Source organism: Cyanistes caeruleus, chromosome 2 (assembly GCF_971803275.1).
Source record: "Cyanistes caeruleus chromosome 2, bCyaCae1.hap1.1, whole genome shotgun sequence".
Lineage (NCBI taxonomy): Eukaryota > Metazoa > Chordata > Aves > Passeriformes > Paridae > Cyanistes > Cyanistes caeruleus.
The window spans coordinates 97092036-97111013 of record NC_141702.1 but is presented as its reverse complement, the minus strand read 5'-3'; the positions used below and the strand labels follow the sequence as shown (position 1 = coordinate 97111013).

Sequence of the window (18978 nt, the reverse complement as noted above, 5' to 3'; positions counted from 1 at the left end):
CCATCCCTGTTGGATCTCTGCTCCCCACAGAACCTCTGTGGGCTGCAGGGGGATATCTGCTCTGGTGTCTGGAGGACTTCCTGCCCCTCCTTCTGCACTGATTTTGAGGTCTGCAGAGCTGTTATTCTCCTGTATTCTTACATCTTGCAGCTGCTGTTCCTCTCTTTTTGTGCCCTTAAATACGCTATTCCCCATTAAATCTGTTATCCCAGAAGGGCTACTGTTGTCTCTGACTGGCACAACCTTGGCCAGCTGTGGGTCCATCTTGGAGCCATCTGGTGTTGGATCTCAGACATGGAGAAGCTTCTGACAGCTTTAATAGAAGCTAGCCTGTAGTCCCCTTGCTACCAAAACCTTGCCTCACAAACCCAGTGCAAGAATTCATGGATCTAACATCACACTTGAAATAGTAATTCAGATGTGTTATTTTGGTTGCAGGAGAAACCAAAACTCCCTCATTTTCACAGGTGATTTGTTGAAATTAAATGAGAAAGGGACTGTTACCTAATGCTGTGTTTGCTTTTCTCCATGTACTTTTTGTCTCTGTTCTTTGCCAACTCCAGGCTCATGCTGATCCTCTGTGTCCCAAGCTGGCGGCATCTGTCTGCACTCCAGAGAAATGTGACCAATGTAGTCTAGGCCATTTCCTAAAAATCACTGCCAATATTTTACTGGTTATTCATCCTGGAGGAAAATTTTAGTGAATTTTTCTCTTAATTCTCTGTATGTCAAAAGGATAAACTGTGTGAGCAGGGAAACAAAGTACTCTTTTCCTAACATCTGTCTTTTGTGATCATTTAGATTTAACACTTGGAAGGAAGCATGGCTTTCTAGTTTTGCAATGCTATTTTAGATACTTCATATAGAAATAAAATAACCTAAATGGCTAGAACTATGTTTGGTGTGTTTATTAATGAAGAATTTGTGTTCTCATTTCTTCTTATGTAAAAGAAATGGCTGCAAGCAAATGACCTTCAGAAAGAAGTGTACCAGCATCTGGCCTATTATGTACCAAAAATTTACTGCAGGGGCCCCAACCCTGCCCCTCAGAGAGAAGACATGCTGGCACAACACGTTTTGCTGGGACCAATGGAATGGTATCTTTGTGGTGAAGATCCTGCATTTGGTTTTCCAAAGCTTGAGCAAGCAAACAGACCTTCTCACCTCTGTGGCCGTGTCTTTAAAGTGGGAGAGCCTACATATTCTTGCAGGTAGTTCAACTTAACATTGTGAAATATTTTATGATTTATGAAGTCATGGAACATTTTGTAATAAGAATATACTGTCCTAATGAAAAGTTAATACCCAAAATGTGCTTTTAAGGTAACCTTGCAGTCTTCCATGACAGGTGGGATCAGGGGAAAATTAACACCTTACAGATGTATAAATGGAGAAATATTAATTAGTGTAGTGTAGAACTTTTTCTTTACAAAAGAAATGAAAGACTAAGAAAGTATTTGGGGTGACCTTTCAGGGTGATTTGGGGGTATTAATCAGAAGTAAGTGGGAAAGTGTATGTGTGTGTATTTTGGGTGTTTAATACTGGCTGTTAGTGTTTGTCCTGTATTTTAGACCTCTTTCCATGACCTGCTAAACTAATCTAACAGATGCTTAAAACAAGTGTATCAGCTTCTAGCTCCTTCCCTACCTCTATCTCTATCTCTAAAGTACAAATACTTTTACTTGAAGGAGAACAGGAAGTTCCTAACCAATTAAAAGTATTTAAAAGAATCTTCAGTTTTAAGCCATTGTATTACTACCTGTAGGTTCATTTTCATATTCTGTTTTCTGAACTGTTTGTAGTTTAAAAGTTTTGTTTGTGTCACAAATTCCTCTCATTTTGTGTGGTTTCTACCACTTCCTGGGACACTTGAACACTTGGTGAGGTGACATGGGGATAGAATGTCTCTCTAATTTCAAGGGTTTACTTGTCTGGGTTTCCATCCCCTTCATTTGCAAGGGAAGAATAGTAGTGGAAGAATTTTTCTTTCTAGTGCTCTCCTCTTACAGAAGCATACCTTACTGGCCTTGGGGTTTGAAAATGCTTTGAGACCTCTTTACAATGAGAGGGATAAGACTAAACTGCTGGGTTCTTCAGATACATATTGAGTTGTCAGTCTTGAAAAAGCAAGTGTGTTTAGAAGAAAATTGCAGAATTTCCAGCATTTTCATTGCTCTATATGAACAGTATTTGATTATTAACGTACTGAGGATGGAGTCCCTCTCTTTTTTTTGTTGATTGGGAAACATTTGATTCCTGTTGTGTGTTAATTTTCTTTAACTTATGGCTGGTAATGAAGAATAATCAGAGTTTAATTTAAGCTTTAATTATTTTCCAAGTCCACATTAAAAGCAGTGGATTTTCTGTGTAGTTGTGCAGCTTACAGGTCTGTTTCTGCTTTAGATATAGGCACAGTTACTTGTCTGAGAAATTACTTGATAAATGGTACCAAGCTTGTAAGTACACTGCCACTAGTGCACTTGAGAATGAAGAATGAACATTCAATATTGTAGAACTGATCTACCAAGTCCTGCAGGCACATTGTTGCATGAAGTGGTGGTTTATTTGTTTGGTTTTTTTTGATCTATAAAAAATAATGCCATGGACATAAACTGTTCTAAAACAAAAAGGCTTTGTATAATTTTGCTTTGACATTTTTACCATTTGTGGCTCTTCTGGAGAAAACATGTGCATACTATGTCATGCATAGTAAGTTATGGTTGCCTTAGGATCTTTCCATCATTTATTTTGAGAATTTTTTATAATGAGACTTCACGTGATCTCTAGCGTTTTCTTTTAAACAAAATAAGTTGTTTCTCTAAATTCTAGTTTTAATAATAATCATAAGACAGACATTCTCTTGCTATTTATTTTTACATTGCAAAACCCAGCTGCCTTAATTTTGCGGTGCCTTGAAGTCAGTTGCATTAAGTGAGTTCATGCATTTTCAGTGTTTTTCAGGGAGACAGTTAAATATAATGCATAATTATCTCATTTGTTTTAGCCCTTTTTACCAGAAATATTCCTTCTGTCCAATACAGGAGACAAGACGTTACGGTCTCTGATCTCCTGGTTGAGAAAATTGTGTTCTTGCAGCTCATCAGTGAGCTTGTAGGGCTGAACTTGGAAGCAGAGGTTTGATTTAGTCTGTTGTGTGCTATCTTTCTTCCCAGTTTTCAGTGAAAAATGTCCTCTCTGATTGCTGGAGATCATTAATGCTGGTACTCTGTACTTGAGAGAACTTACTTGGGTTATGTAATTCATCTGTTTATTTGCCTGTATACTTGTTTCACCTCTTGAAGGCAATATCTGTATTATGCAACTAGACATACTACCCACACAATATTTTAAAGGCTCTTATGTGTGAGAACAGTTTTTTTTCTATTCCATTTGTTTCTCCTCTTTAAAGCCATCCCTTTCCTCTTTCAGAGTAATATATACATTAGTTAGGTTTATACGGATGATATTTGAAAATTATCTGTTGTAAAATGTGTAATTAAAGGCAAAAGCAGATGTTTAATGCTTTTTATTTTTCTTTCTTTCTGTTGTTGCTGTTCTCAGAGACTGCGCAGTTGACCCAACTTGTGTGTTGTGCATGGAATGCTTTCTTGGAAGCATTCACAGAGAGCACCGATACAGGGTTAGTGATCCTGCAGGATAATGACAGTTATTATTGATTTTGTGTGTGTGTGAAACAGTTTTGAGTTTAAGAATGTATACAGTATTTCCAAATGCTGAATAAACACAAAATTCACAATGTCTGCAATAATCTTATGAGAACTTGAATGTTTTGATCTGAGTGTAACTTCTGGAAGTTAACACTTTAAAATATTGAGCAATTAAATTTTATGTAAGTTAAGCTTACAAATGTATGTTATTTTGAACACATTCCCATTAGTGAATTTTACACTGGGTTTTGAATTGTTTTGACTTCTGTGTTTGACTGTTTTAAAAAGCTATTGAAAAACCTTTATTAAGAAGCCTCTTCTATGTAAAGCTTAAACATAAAGTTAAAATAGAAAATGAAAACTGTAAATGGTATTTATTTTAGTAATCTAATGTTATTTGTAGTACAGATTAGTTTAAAAAAATCCTGCAAACAAAGCCAGGAAGACCTTGGTGTGTCTTTAAACTAAAAAGTTACATGGAAACTACCAGTGCAGCCTTTCTGTAAATCTGTTCTTTACAACACTGCACTGCTGCTGATGTAAATCTGTTCACTGCATAGTTAAACTGAGCACTAGGATTCAGGAAAAAACCTCCAAGCACAATAACTTTTATCAAGAAAGCCAGCCAAATCTGCTGATAACAGCTTACTTCTTGTACATTTTGAGCCTATTGAATTAACAAGTCTAAGTAACATCCAAAAAAAAGGGTAAGCAAATGTTCTTTCAAATGTCCGTCTAGTTTTATTGATACTGTAAGATGTGCCTATATGTATAGACTATATCAAGTACACCAAAACTAGGTGAAAGAAGAATTCTTCTATGCATCAGCTAATAGGTGTGATTCAAAAAAGAAGTGGTATTATGCTTATTAACTTGAGGTGGTCTTTAAAATAAATCATAAATCATCTTAAAACAGTGTAAATATTGCCTTATATTTCCCAATGCTTTTTTTCTGTGCTTACGTAGGTGAAAAGTTTAAGTCTCTCAATTCCTTTTGTCATAAAGCACATCTTTTACTCACTTATAATAATGCCATGTGAAATGATTTAGCTTTGTTCAGGTTAAAACTGTGAGAATTTGGCATAATACAGATGCCATGGCAAGTAATAGATTCAGAAAATCTGAAAACTTCAGGTGGGCCAGAATGGAAGTGTTTGAAGGTGTTTTGCTGTTTAGGGTTTTTTCTTTTGATGTAGGCACACTGATGTGGTAGACAAGTTCTCAGTTGTCATAAAAGTAGACATGATTCCACTGCTATTTTAGCAGGGTACTGTCTAAAGCTATGAGGTGTTGTTATCATGCTTTTGTAGTACAGCTGTGACTACTCATTTCTTATTGTACATATATGATATATATGCACACTCACATGAACTGTTTTGGTTTTAAATAATTTCAGATGACAACATCAGGTGGAGGAGGTTTTTGTGACTGTGGTGATACAGAAGCTTGGAAGGAAGGTCCTTACTGTCAAAAGCATGAACTTAACACTTCAGAAACTGCAGAAGAAGAGGTAATTACAATGGAGGCATCATGTTTCAAAACATTGTTAACTGTGTGTATGTGTATGTATATGTATAAATTGTTCCCATGAGGTTATTTTTAATCTTGTACACTCTGCATGAGAGGTTGTAGGGACTTTAATAGTAAAATTTGAACCACAGTGTTAGACAAAAATTAGTCTCAAGAAGTACTTGAAAATGTTTTCTACTTAAAGGCTTCTCTTTATATGTTCTTCATCACCTCTGCAGCTTTAGTTCTGTTTCTTTGTTTTTCTGTATATTCTGAGAGGTCAAGGGATTCTGCCACATGCAAAAAATAAAAATTTGCACATAATCATTTGCACCAAGAAGCCAAATTCTGCTGTCGGTGCAACAAATATTTTGATTCTTACCAAAGGGAAGTGTGCAGATTTTTAAAATTCAAAATACCTTGCTCTCCTTGCTCTCACAGCAAAGTCATAATGGAGATGTAAGGCAGAGGCCTCTAAAAGAGCTTGTTTGGTATGGAGAAGGTAAATAAAGAACCCATCTTCACAACAGATTGATAGCATAACAACTTGGATATATTAAATGCAAAAACGCATGCCACGTCTTACAGGAGGAACTCAAGCTGTTGGACTAACCACTGCAAAACACTGTTGTTAAAAGTTTATGCATGTTTGAAAGGAAATTTAACGTGGATTGGAGGGAAAAATTACCAATGGCCATTTAAAATTGTAGGTACCATCTTTGGTATGGGAAATGTTAGTGTCTTAAGTTACTGGACACCAGAGAAGCATTCTGTCTTCTGCTTATAGTCTTATCTGTTATTACATCTCAGGAGTGAATGTGACTAATTTGGCTTCTGGCCTAGCCACTCATATCTGTTCTTATATAGTATATAGTGTGTAGATACAGATATAGATAAATAGATAGATATAGATATGGATATATATAGATAGATATAGATAGATATAGATATATATAGTATATAATACTGTGAGATTTTTTTTAAAAGGGAAAATCTAAGGCAAGCATTGGTAGTAATTTTGCTGATCTGATGGTTTAAGTGAAGCAACTGTAATTGTATTTTCAGTGGTCTTTCTAAAATCTGTTCTCGCTCTCTAGCCCTAAGACTCTAGCATGGCTGCTGGACTCGCCACTTGGTCTATGTGCCAGGTCACATTAATTAGCAGCCTTAGGAAACTCCTGTTATGAAATCTTGGGTGGACTGCTACTTCTGTGCCCAAAGTTACTCAAACAGTGAGTGTGACTGACAGAAAAATCAAGGTTCTGGGCAGCTTTTGTTTCTTCCCCATGGAGAATTGAAGTCTCTTATGCAGTGTTGTTTGAGGTAGATTAAGGATGTTTTTTTGAGCATTATTGGAGCTTGTTTTCTGCCTTGCCCAGGTATGTGCCTTTGTTGAAAGTGCTGGGAATGGAGGGAGAGCTGCTCCTTACGGTTTACCTTTGCTTTTGGTGGCTGATATTTCTTCATAACCTGGATAATTTTTAAATGAACGGGAAAAAAAAGAGAGAAATGGCAGTTGTTACCACTCTTGTAAAGCTTCCAAATATTTCCAAAGAATCTTTGGGTGTAGGGGATAAACTTTTATTAGTACAGGTGAATTGCTGACTGTCAAGCAATTCTTGTCAAAAACTTGTCAAGCAATTCATCTGCTTTAGATGATGCAGACTTAAGTTGAGAAAAGATTATTGTGGCCATTTTTATACAACCTAAGCTGTAGTGAAGCACAGAATTTAGTATTAGGTAATCATAAACCAGAAATTGGGCCACTGTTATTTTAATTGTCTAACAATTACACATACGTCAAAATATCAAATGATGAATCGGGTCAATGACCCAGTGTATAGTGTATGCCCAGGTGATCTGCAGGTTATGCAGCCTTGCCTTTCCAGGTTTGTTAGAAGAGCAACTAGCTGTTCTCAAACTTTTGATACAGTAAAAAACAACTTTCTTAAGAGGAGAGGTTTATAATGTTTTCTATTCAGCATCCTTAAAATGGACTGGAGAGAAATGGCAGTGGTACCTGCACTATCTTATTCAGAGTTGCCAGTGGTTCTCCTTTGCTGCTCCAAAAAGTAGTCCATTCGACTCAGCAGACTGAGGCAGCTCTCCTCTTCCTTCCTCTTCCCCTCCACATTTCCATTCCCTCACCTGCAGCAGCCACCATTCTGCTCTGGCACAGAGAGCTGGAGAAGTTTGTAAGGGCTGCTGCAGTTGTCAGATGGAGAACAGAAAATGGGCACAAATGGTTGCACGGTCTGCGGACAAAAAGGGAGCAGCTCTCTGTGAGCAAGACTGGGACATGGACAGAGCATTATGAAACCTATTTACATTTCAGCAGTTAATTGTTTATATACCACAGCATATAAGAAATGTGCATCATAAATCATGATGCCAGTGTGCTGCATGTTGTATAAGCCTGGATAGATAAGACTTATACCTTTTAACGCATGCTGCATATAAAACAGGACATGAGATGCATGGTTGTTTGTATTCTGCAGTTTATTAATATTGATAAATGGAACAAAAGATACAGGGATTTGAAATTATGATTTTGTAGGCATAGCAGAAGAAGGAGATTTTAATACAGCTGAGGTTTATGTTCTTCCAAAGAGCTATCTTAAAAGGTGTGCAGGAGTGAGACTCTCACAGAGAGTGAGAATGGAAGAATGTGTCAAAATGTAAATGGGTGATCAGAGGCAAGTTTACATTCAGGTACTGAATGTTAGATTAGAGCTTTGGTGACTGTCAGTGTAGAACTGGAAGAAGAAAACAGGATGATTATTGACTGTTCTTTTCAGCTGAAAAGTCATTTAAAGAAAGACATCATTAAAGATTCTTACATCATCTTTGATAAGGAGAGGTGCAAATTGGACAGTTTTGAGTGTCATTTAACTCCTTGTTTGCTATTTATATTTACTTTCCAGGATCCTCTTGTGCACTTACCAGAAGATATGGTAGCAAGAGCTTATAATATTTTTGCCATTACATTTAAATATGCAGTAGATATATTAACATGGGAAAAGGAAAATGAATTGCCTGGACTAGAAATGATGTAAGTATAATCTTTGTCTTCTGCCTTTTAAAGGCTTACAGATATTTGCAGTTTAAAATGCAAGTTCTGATTTAAGAATCTTTTCTGCCTCTCCTAAAATTGTCAGAAATATTTTGTATACAATAACTGTAGTAGAGTTGTATTTTTCATATTTTTTCCTTTGCTCTTGCTTTTCCTTTGACGTGGCTTTAAATGACATAAATTCAATCCATGCTTTGAAGTGAGAAGAGTGACACTTACTACTGCATGCTGTTTAATGATGAAGTCCATACCTATGAACAAGTTATTTATACTCTTCAGAAGGCTGTCAACTGCACACAGAAGGAAGCCATTGGTTTTGCAACAACAGTAGATAGAGATGTAAGTGAATTAATTGTTAGAACTTTTAATTATCTTGACCTAATGTTTGTTTTATGACTATACTTACTTTAGTATATTTTCCCAAAGCATGTGGTTAATGTGAGTCTGTAAGTCCTGTGTGTCATACCACATAAAATGCCTTAATACTAAATACTAAATGTCTCAGTGCCTAAATACTATTTGGCCAGTCCAAACCAGACCTGATACTGAATATGTTTCAATGTAAATGTATTCTAGTAGGTCTTTTAAGTGCAATTACCAAGGTGTTTCTCAGTCCTCTGTCAAGGATGGGTAGGAGCTTTGGCCCTTCCCTTACTGAACCACGGAGCTGATATTGAAAGAGCCCCTAAATATGTTCCAAACATAGGAAATGCTTCTCAGAGTAACACCAATTGAGTGTGAGGGATAAAATCCATAACTGACTGCTTTTGTTCTGGTGCTTGTGGAACTATTCATGGTTTGGGGTTTCTTTTTTTAATTTAATTTAATTTAATTTATGTTAATTTAATTTAATTTAATTTTGTCAGATTATAGTGGCAGGAAGAGGTAAAAGCATTTAACACAGTTTTCAGGAGGAACAGTGAGTTCAGAATTACTATATACTGAATATAATTGTAACTAGTATTTCAGTTTCAGAAGCACTTGAAGCACTCTGCTGTGTTGTGTGGCTCATGTGCATTTTTTTAAAGAAAGTGATACTTCATTGGGTAACTGCACTTTGTTATTTTTGCAATGAACCTGTAAGCAGTTGACATGAAAAATGAGTCTTTTTTACTTGGCTTAATGGCTTGTGCCTTTTTTTGGGGGGTGGTGTGGGAAGGAATCTTTTCCAAAATGGTGATGAGAATGTCATTTTGGGTGGTTAAAGTACTTCAAGGAGGTCAGTGGAGCAGGAAATATAACCGCTTCGTATTACTAAATACTGAACTAGATTTTGGTTTTGTGTTATCACTGCTCTGTTTTTTGTGAAGATTCATATCTGATCTCTGAATATGAGCTGACCTGAGCATGTGCTGTGTATTGTGGGATACACTCATTTTCCCTACTGTTGATCCCTTCTGCTTCTAAATACACACATGAATCTATATATACATGAGCAAGTATGTGAAAGAAATGAGAATGTTATGCCTGAAGCAGTGATTTGGCATCAGATCTAAAATGCCAGTGAGTTTTCCCATGTACAGTACACTATAAATTCAATCAACTATCTATTTTCATGTATGGATTGACAGTGGAGAAAGACTGAAAACCTTCCTTTTGGAATAAAACAAGTGCTTCAATTGTATGTTTAAAAGACCAATTTACTTTAATATCTGCTTTTTATAAGGCACTGAAATGTCTAAAATATCTTCAAGTTATATCAGAACTAATGAATAATGTCTTTGTACTAGTGTTTCAAGTATTTTAATAAGTGTAGTTCTTTTCATTGTTCATCTTAAGAACAATATTAAACAGAAAATTTAATGTAACGGGTAACAGAATATATGATACAATTTTATCTTCTTTTAAAAGGTACAGGGTGCATTTGGAAAATCCAAGTATCTAACTATATACAGTAATTTAAAAAGTGAGAATAGCATGAAAGGCAGAGTAGTTAGCATGCATCTGAAGCTTTTGCTATGTTTTTTGTACTAATGTAAAACACAGAATTGGGATCTCATGTTTAGGAGCTGGTGGTAATGTTACATCTTTCTGAATTTGCAGGGCCGTAGGTCTGTTCGATATGGAGATTTCCAATACTGTGATCAGGCAAAATCAGTAATAGTGGTAAGTGATGGCAGTAAGGGATGTTACTTACTTAACTGCCTCATCTTAAGCAAAAGGAGGCTTTGCCACCCAGTTTGTGATACTGTTATCATAAAGACTCATTATGTTTTAATGATACAAAGTGTTGGAGATACTATTTGCAATATAGAAGAGATATCAAAATACTGGTTTATGGGGCTTTTATTGTTGGTGATCTTTTGTTGGGTTTTTTTTCCTACTATGGCCTCCCTGACACTGAAAATAATTTTCTAAAAAGAAGTTTGTAGGCAATTTTTTCCTTCGTAAAACAGATGTGGCCAGGACTTTTGAACGTATCTTTTAGAATTACATGCTAGTACAGATCTGTGAAGTTAAATTATTGTAGTTTTTCTCCTATAGTGTGAAGTTGCTTATGTCTTTCACAGCAACAGTTATGGAAATTATTACTGATTGAATCCAAGTGTGAAACTGCAAATACTTTAATTTTGCATCTCTGCATTTATGTATGTATATATATTAATATCTATATATTGCAAGATTCTTCCATGTAAAAACATGAGAATAGTGTTCTCTTTTAATATTTTATTAAGTGCTGCAATGAAGTACTTAATCACATGAAATAGTTTATGTATGATACTGCAACCATTGAAAAACAAATGCTGCAACTAGACTTACTGTTCTTCAACTATTTAAGGTATTTTGAAAGCATTAGCATATTTTTAAAGATAGCATTGTGCAATATTTTCACCTTGCTGCCCATGCAGGCAAAGAACAAATGCCTTTTATGTGTAGCATCTAACTATTATGCTTTCTAACACATAGATGAGGGTAAATTCTTTATTGTTTTAACCCTGTATATTTAATTTGTATTTTTGAAAATAATCTGTGGACAGTCAGTTTCCATGATGGACTGCTGTGTGACTTGCCTGTCATGTTGGGAGGGACAAAAATGCACGGCTGTGTTGGGTTGAACGTGTGATTGCTTATCAGTAAAATGCAGCAGATCAGTGTGAGCATTGATAACAGGCCAAGAGTGGAAAATGGATTGACCTAAATATGCTGATATTGCATAATAAGGTCCTTCAAATATTAATAGGATAAACAAAGTTCAGAGATTTTTGGGTTTGCTATGTAGGTGTTAGTAATTAGAATATGTATTAATATTATAAATTATAAAAATTAATTGTAGGAATGTTGTATTTCTGTATAGAAGTATATGCCAGTCCTCACATAAATATGCATTGCCTCCTTTTTCCTTTTCTTTTTAAGAGAAATACCAGTCGTCAGACAAAGCCATTGAAAGTGCAAGTTATGCATTCATCTATTGTTGCCCATCAGAGCTTTGGTCTGAAGCTTCTAACTTGGCTTGGCAGTGTTATTGGATATTCAGGTGGGCAAAATTAGCCTTTTTGAGATAATTTAGAGAATATTTGTGAGAGGAGCTGATTTTGCTGAAGCAATTTTGTCTACTTACTTCAGATATGTAATGTATAAGGCAAAGCTATTAATAACTTGTCAGACTTCATTCTGTTTTCTCTTACTGGAGTGCTGTTCTGAATTTTAACTTCCATGTGAAAGTGCTACCAGTCTTACGTAGTCTTTTCTTTTTAGTTGTTTAGTTGAACAGAAGCTGAGACTTGCTGTCAAATGCAGTATGCTAAAAAGCTATTTTTTCAGTCCCTACTTCTTTTTAAGTGAATGCAGTAAGCTGAAAATAACCTGTCTGATTAGATAAAACAAAATTATTCAGAAGTAATTTGATGAATGATGACGAAAGTGATTGCTTCAGATTTTTTGCTAAGTAGAACAGAGAAAATGCAAGGAATTGTGGAGGGTTTTGGTAAGTATAAGAGCTTACAAAGTCTTAATCAGATTTTTTTAAAGAGGCTTCTTCAAAGGAATCAAGATGCACAGTGTCAGATTTTATGGGAGTGCTCAGTTTTTGTTTTGACTTGGTTCCCCCTTTATCCTGGTAAATCATAAGATTGTGAAAATGTAGGGTATAAGGGGGAATAAAAGGAAAAGTAACAAACTGCTGATATGAAGAAATGTAGATACAGACCCCCTTGCAATTTGTATTTTTTTTCATCTGGAAGTGTTAGCAAGAAGTATTAGCAAAGCATGCTTGGCTGTTATATTGCATGTATGTTTTGCATAGATGCAACATTTCTTCAGAGACTGTTTTATTAGACTGATAGTTGGACAACTAGCCAAGATTTCATGCACAGAGTCTTTATAACATGTCCTTGTTTTTGAAATATAAGTGGTTTATGTTTAAGTTTTAAAGATAAGTAAATCAAACTTTTGAGCAAAACTTAGGGTAGCAGTTCAACTATTTTCCAGTGTTGCTGATAAACAGTAGGAATTAATAGAAAGGAGTTATGAAGATAGTTTATTTCTGTGATAAATTTCCCTTTCAGTAAAACATGTAAGCAGGCGCTGTCTTTCTCATTATAAGCCCAGTCTTGTGCCATGTCATTTGTGCCTTGTGCCACAGTCATTAATTTTCAGTGCTAAATGACAGTTACAAAGAAGTAACTTAAATATGTCAATAGCATCTCAAGTTACAGAAGAAAACACTGAATTTTGTTTGGGTTGTGTGTGTAGTGTTTCTGAAGACTTCAGCTTGTTTAATGCCGAGTTCTTTATGATTCAGAAGGGCAAAAGGCATGTTTGGCTTTAAACAGCACATGTACATTTTGTCTTTGACCAGTGTGCTCATTTGCTTGAACTGCCTTCCATGTCTTGGGATGCGGTCTTGTACTCTGAGTCTGGTTCTGTGAAATGCACTTCTGAAAGACTTGGTTTCCTTTAGCTTTTTAACACACACCCAAAAAATGAAATTCTGCTCAGTGTTTTAAATGTGTTTGTCTGTTACCAGTCATCTGTAACTTGGGGTGATAGAGATGCACTGCTTGGGTGATTGTACTGAAATGTCTCTGAACAAAGGCTGAGTGATAGATGGAGGAGTCTTCTGCGGTGGCAGTTAGTTTGGATGATTGCTCTCACAGAAATGACGAATTCTTGTCACTAAAAAAGAAAAAACCTTCTTTTGGAACTTCATCAGAAGTTTGACCACTATGTCCTTCCTATGTCACTTCAGCAAATGCCACTTCAGGAATAAGTGTCTGTTTGACAATTGCTGACCAATGCAGTAGTTTCCCTTAATTTGTTGTCCTTCATAACAGTTGTTGGAATTGATCTCTGCAAGACAAAAAGGAATAACCCCAAAATGCTGTATGAGTTCTCAGAGTGTATATTACTGCACCACGTAGCACATGGCACAAGGCACTAAACCGCTGCCCACTCTGCCTGAGGAGCTGAGATGCCAAGCTGGGTGTGAAAGTAAGGGCTCTGTAAGTCCCATAGTTCTCAGGAAATATGCACTACTTGCAGTGCAAAGCCAGGTTGAACATTCTTAATAGGACCATGTCTGGGCTGTGCTCTGTGTCAGATACAAGCATATAACAACTTATGTGTTCATATAATTGCAATTATTGCTTCTTTCCATTAGAAAAAATATGCAGAGAAGCCTTGAAATGATAGCAACTCCTAGGTGAAAACAAAAAGCCCCTACATGAATATATGAGTAATTTCATATATGAATTATATTTTCCTTTTCATAGGAGCCTTATCAGGAAAACTAAAACCTAGAAAATTAGTCTGCTGTATAACTGTTTGTTATTTTAGTAAGCCATCAAATAAATATTTGATAACTTTATATCAAATCATTGCATTTGGCAATTTTCACTATGTTTCTATGTTCCATAAGGCAGGCCATGAAACTTGCAAGGTATGAAATATTTGTGTTTGTATCAGCAAAATGTGAGTGCTGTTACTCAGTTGTCATGGAAAAGAGGACAGTGTGAGGGCTTTTGTGTTGTATGAAAATTTCAGGATGTCAAAATAACACGTTTGAGTCTGAGCTGTAGCTAACTTGTGCCATTTCTCTTCATTAAGATGGCCTTCGCCGAATATTGTGTCAGGTTGGTTTGCAAGAAGGGCCAGATGGTGAAAATTCTTCTCTTGTAGATAAGTTGATGCTGTATGATTCTAAACTGTGGAAAGGTGAGTTTTCTCAAGTTCTGGAAACTGCTAAAGAATGCTATGCCTAAGTTTTACTGTATCTGCTAATGTTTGATCATTTTTACTGTGGTGTATTATGGATAGTTTTCCTAATTTGTTACAATCTCTCCCTTCGTGATACACTCCCAAATATATTTAAGACAAGAAAATATAGAGACCGTTGGGAGATGGAGTTGGTTTTAGGTCTAATTTTTCAAAGTGGTCTGAAATGAAGACTGACTTCGATATGCAAATGACAGTGATAGTTAAGGGAAATTGATTAAACAGTAGAGAAATTGGGTGTTTGTATAGGATCTTAGCATCCATTTCATATCTACCAAAATGCCTGTTTTTAAGGGATAAGGCAGAGTCTTAGAACATTCAGTGAAAACTACTCTTCTGTTGTTTTAGAGCTCTTAAAACTTTGGAAGGCTGCTTGATGTAATGGAATTAGCTAGAAAAGTTGTAACTTTGAGGAAAGGGAGGGAGTTAATTTCTATTCCCTCATTGATTCCACGTCTGATTTGATATCCTGAAAGGGTGTGTAAGGCCAGATATAAGAAAGAGAAGTACAAAGGACAGGTAGGGAATGATGCAGTATGTCTGCCTGTGGACCTTCCTTGGAGTACCAATAAAATAAGTAAGAAATAAGGTGGAAAGTGGATGTAGCATGGAGAAAATTATTATTTTAAGTTTTGTTTATCTTGAGAATGAAGTCCTGGCACTGCAAATTTTGTAATCTGAAAAGTACCGCTTTTGTGGAACATTACAACGTTTTTAATACAGGTTTTGTTAGGATAATGTCTTTCATGTAAGCAAGGAGTAACTTTTGCACTTCTATTTCAACATGAATATTTATCTACTTTTTCTTGTATTCCATAGTTCCTCTCCATTAAGGAAATAGTGTCATAGCTTTTGACTTAAAAGTGACCACCTACAGAAGAAATTATGCATGTGTGTATTTGTTTCCTAGCCACATAGAGATTAATATAATTTGTATTGATAATACTGTCCAGGAGGCTGTCCAGACAGACTAGATACTCAGAGATAGCTTAACACTTATTTTATGGTGATGTTCACAATTAGGAAAATTATTTGCAGTTCCCAAGACTTCTCATAATAGTGTTCTCTTCTTTTTCTGTCTAAATCCTCTGTTTATCCTGAGGAGGAACAGAGTTTCTTCTTGTTTTGCTGATTTCCCTTATATTTAATGATATACATTCCCATTCAGCAGTGTTATCTTATACAGGAGTAATAAATAATGCCTCTTGAAGAATTTTGGTTTATTATTCTTCTTCATCCATTGCTACCACCCGACAGACTTAATCAAAGCAGCTTCTACTCTGAAATGCAGATTTACCTCATTCTGTGGAAGTTTACTTTTCTAAATTTTCCATAATATGTTGATAGAAAACAGTGACATGCAGCATCTCATTCATTTTTCTTGACAGGGGCCAGAAATGTGTATCACCAGTTATTCATGAGCAGTCTTCTTATGGATTTGAAATACAAGAAACTTTTTGCTATCCGCTTTGCAAGAGTAAGTATCTTTCGTACAAAGAGCCATTAAATGCTAAAACTGTCTAGTGAAGAGAGTCTAGTTAGCATACAGTGATTTAAATGAACTGTTACTCGATATTTTTTTTTTCCTTTTTATGGAAGTGAAAACTTGAAATGAAATGCTGGAAATCTTACTTTACTCTTCAGTATATTAGTTATAATGGCATCTCATCTCCTGGGAAGGAAATGGCCTTTCAGATGCCCCAGAACTAAAGCAGTTCAGATGTTTTTGTCTTCACCATCAGCTATGCAGGCTGTCACTTTTTAAGAGCTAATCGCTGCTCATTGTTGAGGTGTAAGCTGTTATAGCACTGCTCAGAAATAGTGCTGAAATTTGGTTACGCTGATTAGTATTTCTGCAGTAACTGGTATTTGAAATGCTTTAAATCAGCACTGCGAAATTCTGCTCACTCTGCTGCAGACTCTTGAGTAGAAAATAAAATACTAGCCTTTATCGTGGAAATGAGAGTGAGTAGATCTCACATGTGAGCAGATTAAGTTGTCATATTCTTTGTACAAAATACCCATATAATAATCCATTAGAGTTAGTCTTCCCTTTCTCATGGCATTAAAGTTTCCCAGAGCAGACATTTAAGTTAAAAAATCAGGTCAGTGTGGATTAGAGGTGAATTTCCCCTTGTTGTTTAGAATTACCGGCAGTTGCAGAGAGATTATATGGAGGATGATCACGAACGGGCAGTATCGGTGGCTGCTCTGTCTGTCCAACTCTTCACTGTACCTACTCTGGTGAGTAGTGCCTGTCTTTCTTTTAAAAACTGATAGTTGGCACTCCTTGCCTTTTTTTGCCTCCTTCTTAATAGAACTATGAGCGATTGCAGAGTGATTTTATGAAAGATGACCACGACAGAGAGTTCTCAATTGCTGACCTCTCGATACAGATATTCACAGTGCCTTCTCTTGTAAGTACTAAAAGACCAAAAAAGGAAATCTTTGTTTGTTAAAAAGCCTCTCAAGGTTCATAAATCAAGGCTGCAGATTTCTTTAACATTACTGTGGAAATGCAGAACAGTCAGACTGTTTGCATACATTGCTATGGGTTTAGAAGTTAAAACATTCAACAGTGGGAAGTTTCAGTCTGGCTTCCCACAGTGGGCTGGGTGTTTCTGTTTTTTCTTTTTACACTTTTTTTTTACTTTTTTTTAGAAAGGTACTTTCATACTTCATAGAGATACATACACGTAACATTCAAACTCCTCATCATACTGAGCCACATTTCCTGTTTGTAGAAATCTATATTATGGTTTGAATATCATGGTTTCAGAGCACCATTCTGGTGCAGTTTGTAAGTGATCCACTTTATGTTCATTTTCCAATCAACACAAGTGCAAGCAAGAATTTTCTCATGATACTCCCTACTTCCTTTGGTACTTTGAGGCTCAAGACAGTGTCATCTTTTAGATTTCCAGTTAACTTTTGTTTCGGTGCTACAAGCACTGTGACTTCTCCCAGCTCACTAAATCTGCTGGTCTTTCACCAGCTTGTTTGGGAAACTTTTTTTTTTGTGTTCCAGTCTCCATTTAAGTTTGTCTTTGCTTGCATTATGAACTAGAAAAATTAAAATTTGGAGCTGTACTGGAATAAAAGTCTGATTTTATTACCCAGAATTGTTTAAAAAATGAATGCTTCTGAATCCTCCCAAATTTAATAAGCTTCATTGAGCTCTTAAATTCAATAATCACAATACTTAGCAAACTTGTTCAGTTTCTTAGAGATGGATGTTATTCATGGGAATTCAACAGGGGCTCAGGATTTTGTTCCCATGGTTCAATACAATATCGTATTGCCTCTTCCAATTTTGATGCTTTCAGTAAGAATGTTGGCAATATTCAGACTTACAGTGAGACTTAATCAACTAATTTTATTCAGATGGTTATGGTATTATTCCCTTTGGCCGATGGGGTGGTACAATATGTGTATCAATACATACTTTTTGAAAAAGTAATTTTAAACATTTCCCAGGGCAGAGTAATTGCAGTGCCCCTTTTATATGTGTTCTGTTATAAAAGCATGCGAAAAAGCAAAGCAAATGCATTTTGTCTGTAGTGCAGAATGATGGAATAAATTGACAACATGAAAGTGATTATGATAAGCTTCTATCATGTGAAATAAGTATTATTTTTAATATATTTATAGCCACTCATTCATAACTAAATGAGAAAGTTAAATGATTTAAACCACCACACCATCTTGTAGTAACATTTTCAGACTGATCTTAATGATTTAAGAGTTTGAGCTCACAAGGAATTGCGGTTCTTTGGTTTAAGGGTGGATGGGCAGCTCTGTTGGTGATGATATTTTGGGGGGAAAATGTTAATCACTAGATTCTTTTCCCCCACTGCAGTAGTATTTTAGAAACTATTTTGGATTATCATTAGCAGCTGTAGAACCTGGAAGCTTTAGTCAAGAGCCACAATGTCACTGTGGTAGATCAGAGTGGCCAATCTTATTGAGTCTAGTAGCCAGAGCCAAGGACTGCAATGCTCATCCCATTTAACCTGGAGAAGCAGCAGACTGGGGGAACTGTGGAAGTGTTCATGAGTAGGAGCTGGCAGTAACTTAGTGCCTTCTCCTCTGTTGTGAAGTTGGATTAGGTTAGGCTGGGTGATGAAGACAATCTTTGTCAAACTTTGCTGATTTGTTTCATACAACACATGGATATATGCAGTCAACCTTGAGGGAAATAAGAGGTTATTTAGTGAAATTTCCATGTAGAAGTTGCATGTGAAGCTCCTTACTGGTTCAGAAGAGGCTCTGCTCACCACAGCTCTTTACAGTTTATAAACAGAAAACAGAAGAGCTGTGACTCCCCTCAAGTGCTCAAACTATCTGAGAGGAGGCAACACATACTTAAAGGGAGGTACAAGTTAATTATAAGACACATAATAACATGTCTTGTGCCATAATTATATAGGTTAACAGGGGCCTTACCACAGACAGTCTAATGTACAGAAAGGATCTGAAAAAAGAAATCTGGCTTATGATAATTTTTTAATAGA

The 18978-nt window shown here is 36.0% G+C and overlaps 1 protein-coding gene across 3 annotated transcripts in view; it reads left to right on the top strand.

Moving 5' to 3' along the window:
* Positions 1-18978, top strand: part of UBR2 (ubiquitin protein ligase E3 component n-recognin 2) — a 56255-nt gene that overhangs the window by 4523 nt on the left and 32754 nt on the right. Inside the window, exons 2-12 of one of the 3 annotated variants that reach the window (XM_086878469.1) lie at positions 952-1211; positions 3563-3641; positions 5066-5179; positions 8103-8230; positions 8452-8590; positions 10295-10357; positions 11606-11726; positions 14297-14404; positions 15853-15941; positions 16610-16708; positions 16783-16881. In XM_086878469.1, the coding sequence (XP_086734595.1) occupies positions 952-1211; positions 3563-3641; positions 5066-5179; positions 8103-8230; positions 8452-8590; positions 10295-10357; positions 11606-11726; positions 14297-14404; positions 15853-15941; positions 16610-16708; positions 16783-16881 (1299 nt within the window). The remainder of the gene's footprint in view (positions 1-951; positions 1212-3562; positions 3642-5065; positions 5180-8102; positions 8231-8451; positions 8591-10294; positions 10358-11605; positions 11727-14296; positions 14405-15852; positions 15942-16609; positions 16709-16782; positions 16882-18978) is intronic. The other 2 variants (XM_086878467.1, XM_086878468.1) reach the window with 2 other exon arrangements.